Source organism: Arabidopsis lyrata (assembly GCF_000004255.2).
Source record: "Arabidopsis lyrata subsp. lyrata unplaced genomic scaffold ARALYscaffold_178, whole genome shotgun sequence".
NCBI lineage: Eukaryota > Viridiplantae > Streptophyta > Magnoliopsida > Brassicales > Brassicaceae > Arabidopsis > Arabidopsis lyrata.
Window position 1 is genome coordinate 1,800 of NW_003302428.1, and position 5,884 is coordinate 7,683.

General features: G+C 40.8%; 1 protein-coding gene across 1 annotated transcript; it reads right to left on the bottom strand.

The window, feature by feature from the left end:
* Window positions 1-4,403: 4,403 nt before the first annotated feature.
* On the bottom strand, window positions 4,404-5,525 carry LOC110226172 (probable inorganic phosphate transporter 1-2). The gene has a single exon (XM_021016873.1). The coding sequence runs from the start codon at window positions 5,484-5,486 to the stop codon at window positions 4,554-4,556; it is 933 nt and encodes a 310-aa protein (XP_020872532.1). The 5' UTR covers window positions 5,487-5,525; the 3' UTR covers window positions 4,404-4,553.
* Window positions 5,526-5,884: the final 359 nt, after the last annotated feature.

Genomic DNA, 5,884 nt, shown 5'->3' on the forward strand with positions numbered 1-5,884 from the left:
TTCAGTTCCAGCCATAAACTCCGCCTCACACGATGATAACGCTACCACACTCAGTTTTTGTGAACACCATGTTATAGGACTCTTACCAAGGTAGAACACATGTCCCATCGTACTTCTTCCATCATCCGGGTCAACATTGTGGCTACTATCGCTGTAACCTGTCAGCTTTGGCGTTCCTTTACACCGGCTAAAGTTCAACCCGAGAGTAGTCGTACCTTTCAAGTATCGTAAGCACTGCTTCATTGCTGCTCCATGCGATTCCTTGGGAGTTTGCATGTATCGGCTTAGTACACCTACACAATAAGACAAGTCTGGTCTTGTGTGAAGTAAGTAGCGAAGACATCCCACATTCTTTCTATAACTTGTAGCATCAATGTCTTTCTCCTCCGATGCCTTTGATAGCTTTAAACCTACTTCCATTGGCGTATGGACCAAGTTACACTCTGTCATTCCAGCTTCCTCCAATATCTTCAATGCATACCGCTTTTGACTTAAGGTTATCCCTTCTTTGTGTTGACACACTTCGATCCCTAGATAATATGTCAACTTGCCGAGGTCACTCATTTCAAATTTTGATGCCATCTCTTTCTTGAAATTCTCTATCACCTCAACATTTGTTCCCGAAACAAATAAGTCGTCAACATATACTGCAAGGAGAAGAATGTGTTGATTCACACATTTTCTGTAGACCGATGGTTCTTTAGAGCATTTCTTGAATTGAAGTTCCTTCAGCACTTGGTTCAACTTTTCATTCCACGCTCTAGGAGCCTGCCTTAGACCGTACAAGGCTTTGTTCAGTTTGTAGACCTTGTCCTCATGACCTTTTACTTTGAATCCCTCTGGCTGCATTACGTACACTGTCTCTTTCAGCTCCCCATGCAAGAACGCCGTTTTCACGTCTAAGTGATGTATTTCCCATCCTTTAAAGGCTGCTAGACTTATAAGGAGGCGAATTGTCTCAATACGTGCTACCGGAGCAAACACGTCCTCAAAATCAATTCCGTGTTTCTGCACATATCCCTTAGCAACGAGTCTAGCCTTATGTTTACTTATGCTTCCATCGGAGTTTCGCTTAAGTTTAAACACCCATTTTAAACCTATCGGCTTCACATCTTGTGGTGAGTCTACGAGATCCCAAGTGTGATTTTTCTCAATAGAATGAATCTCATCCTTGCAAGCGGCCATCCATTCTTTTGATTCCTTAGCTTCACAAAAATCCCATGGTTCATCATTTATGCACATTAGCAGTCTTTCTCCCTCTTCTTCTCCAAGCAAGACGTAATCTTGAAGATACTTAGGTTTAGTGATCACTCTTCCCGATCTAGTGACTACTTTCCCTGTTTGCACTTGATTCTCATTATCATCATTGTCATCTTCACTCTCTGATGATTCTTCATTGCTTTCATTCCCTATTTGTGAATTCTCCTCTGTATCTTCTTCGACTATGTTTTCGGCCTGTGCTCCTCTGTTTTGTTCTGTTTCTTGAATCCCATGATTTCCGAAAGTTCCAAGCTCAATTCTAAGATCACCTACACTGTCACTCTCCGTGTTGGTTTTGTCCCAGTTCCATCCTTTACTTTCGTCAAAAACCACATCCCGACTTACCACTGCTTTCTTATTCTAAGGATCATATAACCTATACGCTTTTGAGCCAGGCTCTGTTCCTAGATGAACTAGTGCACGCGATCTGTCATCTAGTTTCTTTAGGTGTGACGCCTCTGTTTTTGCATAGCCTATACAACCGAAAACTCTGAGATGGCTGATGTTAGGGATTTTGGATCGCAACACTTCATACGGGGTCTTGTCTTTGAGTGATCTTGTAGCTACTCGATTTAACAGGTAAGTGGAGTGTCTCACAGCTTCTCCCCACAGAAAGTTTGGAACTCTCATGTGTTTTAAGATGCTTCGGGTCATCTCCATAAGAGTCCTGTTGCGTCTCTCAACAACTCCATTCTGTTGGGGAGTATACGGAGCTGTGAGGTGTCGTTTGATACCTGTTGTTGCACAAAAATCATTAAACTCATGTGATACAAATTCTCCTCCTCTGTCAGTTCTGAATGTTTGTATTGCTTCCCCTATTTCTTGTTCTACCAAACTCTTGAATCTTTTAAATTTCTCAAAGGCTTGACTCTTTTCTTTAAGCAGCACTGTCCACATGTATCTTGAAAAATCGTCGATAAGAACAAAGACGTATTTGTTTCCTGCTATTGTGCTTGGTGTAATCGGTCCACATAGATCCCCATGGATCAATTCAAGTGGTTTTGTTGCTCTGAACATAGTAGCTTGGGGAAACACTTGTCTTGTCTGTTTTCCAAGAAGACATGAACCGCAAACTTTTTTCTCGAAGTTAACATGTGGAATTCCTCTTACAAGTTCTCTTTTCACCATAGACTTCAATGTTTCAAGATTGATGTGTCCTAGTCTCGCATGCCACCTATCCGATTCAATTTGTGTTGTTGAATAAAGACACATCGTATCTTTAATCCCCATGTTTACTTTGTAGAGGCGATTTCTTGATCTAACTGTTTTGACAAGTAGTTTTCCTTCTCGATCGTGCATTATTAAATCTTCTCCTTTCATCCTCACGTCGCATCCTGATTCTGTGGCTTGACCAAGGCTAATAATGTTACTTTTCAGATCGGGAATGTAATAAACATCGATCAATTTTCTTAGTTCTCCGTTTCTATCAATGAATTCAATGGAGCCCTTTCCTTTGATGTCTATTCGCGAGTCATCTCCGAATCTTACTTTTCCAGTGATAGTCCGATCAATGCTTGAGAAGTATCGTTGATCTCCAGTCATGTGATTGCTAGCTCCGTTATCAAGGTACCATACATCACCTTCTCCGGAGTTTGTTTCATACTTGCTTGGTAAGAACTTTTCTTCGTTTAAGTGCACTACCTCATGCATCATTAACTCATCTGCCTCCACTGTACTCTTGGTATCTTGCTCTTGTGCTTCTTGCAGTTTGAGCAAACGGTCTGGACAGTCGGATGCAAAATGGCCTATCTTGTCACACCTGTAGCAAGTAATCTTTGAAGTGTCTCTTCCTCCATTGTACCTTCCTCTGCCCCTTCCTCTGTTATAGAAGCGTCCTCCGCGTCCTCTGTATCTATTTTCTCCACCATATTCACGGTTAGGTTGTGATGATGAAGACTCCGCAGCTCCATACATCAATTTCCCTTGATCATCTTGAGTTTCTTCTTCTTCTTCGGTGACACGTTCCTCATAAACTTTGAGTCGCCCTACTATTTCTTCAAAACTTGTTTCCTTGAGGTTAAGCACTTGTTCAAGTGATGCCACAATCTGAATATACTTCTTTCTAGGAAGGCTCTTAAGGAATTTCTTAACAATTTTGCTTTCTTCAATGGTTTCTCCTAGTGAAGCAGATTTTGATGAGATTTCTGATAACTTGCTGGCAAAGTCATCAATTGTCTCGGTCTCCTTCATCTTCAATCTATCAAACTCCGCCATTAAAGTTTGCAGTCTTGCTTCCTTAACTCTCTCTGCCCCTAGATGTTTTGATTTGATCGCTTCCCATACCTTTTTAGCCGTGTTCGCCTTTCCGACTTGTAAGACAAGGGACTCGGGAATAGATTGAAACAGCAAGGCAGTAGCCATGTCGTTCTTCTCTTCATCGTTTGATGATTCTTCTATGGCCTCCCACACCTTATTAACCCTAAGTAAAATCCTCATCCTCATAGCCCATACGGTGTAGTTAGTTGATGTTAACATAGGGCACTTGATAGATGAAGATCCTCCGTTGTCTTTCACTTTCGCCAAAGCTGCGTTTGACGTCTCCGTAATTTCTCCCATGATTTCTCACGAGAACTAGTCTCACAGATCTTTGTCAAGCTCTGATACCAAATATAGAACTAGATTATTGTTTTACGAGTGCAAGATTAAAAGTATAACTCACTTTATTGCTTTAAGAAAATAACTCAAAACTTAAGCTCTCTTAAACTCATAAAACTCTAATCTCTCATATCCTTAGGTCATAACTCAACCCTCTATTTATAAGACTCTCTTAATCCTAATCTCACTATGGATTACATTAAATATTAGATAACTCCTAATATTTGATCTTTATCTCTAACAAACCATAACTCGGTTTTGGTCTTCTAGAAGCTTCCGGTTTAAGTTAACTTCAAGCTTACTCCAACACAATCTCCTTCTTGATAGTGACATATGAATGGAATATTTTCGAGCTTTTATTATGGTGTACTAGTCAAATTCTTGTGTTTTATTTTCGTTGCTCTAAGCTAGTGTGTTGCTCTGTTTTGATAGAGCTCTAAACTTTGAATGAAATTCATTAGTTTTCTAATAGATTAATATAAGTAAACGACTAAAGCTAATTTCAACCTGCTTTTGGAGTGACAAGTTTTTTTCAGAACAGTGAGTCGAGTTCAAAATATTCAACAAGATTTAAATGATATCATAAATATTCTTATAACATCATACCTTCAAGTCAGCGAACGAATAAAATGAAAACAAAACCAAACATCGCACTCCAAATAACAAAATTAAAATAGAAAATTACAAAAGTTTCATCGTCACAAAATATATAACAATTTCTCGTCATGGCTAACCTCAGCCTCACCAGAGAGTTCTTCGAGGGACTTTCCCTTTGGCTCTGGGACAAGGAAGGTGAAGAGCATACCGATGAAGTTAAGAACACCAAGCACGATCAGTGAGTTCTTAACTCCGATGCCTGGTGGGTATCCTGCATCCACCTTGGCCTTGTCTTGTGACTGAGCTGCATATAGGAACCCGAAGGCTCCAACGATGGCTCCAGCCTTACCAGCCGCGGCCGATATTCCATGACATGTTGACCTTAGTCTGGCCGGGAATATCTCAGCCGGGACAATAAAAGTGGTTGCATTTGGACCAAAATTGGCGAAGAAGAAAGTGAGAGCGTACATAACCACGAATCCGATACGGTTTTCTGGTTTGGTCCAGTGGTTGTAAGGGAAGGCAATTGCAAACATAAAAACGGTCATCATGAAAAATCCCATTAGCTGGATCGCAAACCTTCCAATGATATCAATAAAAGCAACTGTGAACCAGTAGCCTGGGACTGTACTGCAAAGGGCGATAAGAGTCTGAGCCCTAGCAATCCTGAAAACCTCATGGGTCGCGTTCATGGTGGCTGGCTTTGGGATCCATCCGATGGCCGAGAAAATATCCTTCTGGAACAAGTTTTGGCTGTAGAAGGCAATGTCAAGCAAAAACCAAGTGGAGGTAGTTCCAAGGAGATGAAGCCCATGGCGCCGAAGGAATTCCTTGGAGAACAAGCCATAGTTTTGTCTGGGGTCTTTGACGAAATCCTCGGCCCTCTCCTCAACCTCAAGATCTGTATGTAAGACCTTGGACATGTCTGCTGTGGCTTGTTTGATGTTCTTGGCCACCAAAGCGGTGTAACGAGCTGTTTCGGGCATCTTCATACGCCAGTAGTAAGTCAAAGCTGCGGGTAAAGCACCAAACATGACGATGATTCGCCAAATGTAATCAACTTGAGGAGGCGTTGAGTGTTGTGCAAACTTGATAAACCTTAAAAGACTTGAGGCCCAAGAATAAACTAAACAAGTCGGTTTAGTTAAAAGATTTGAGATAAGATTTAGCTAGGTTAGGAGTTATCTAATCCTAGTGTGTTTAGGACTTTTGGTTTTGTATAAATAGAGGTACCTAGATTGTGGTAACCCTATGAGTTGTTTTGAGATTAAGAGAGATTGTGTAACCTTTGTTTTGAGTAAGTTTCAAAGGTAATAAGAAGAGTTGTTCTTATAAACACAAAGTCTTGATCATTAGGGTTTTGACCCTTAGTTCTTAATTCAATATTTGGTATCAGAGCCATACTATTGGATTGAGTAACCTAGGATCTAAA

Excerpts from the sequence above, each read along its gene's own strand:
- LOC110226172 (XM_021016873.1), bottom strand. The coding sequence starts at position 5,486 with ATGTTTGGTGCTTTACCCGCAGCTTTGACTTACTACTGGCGTATGAAG.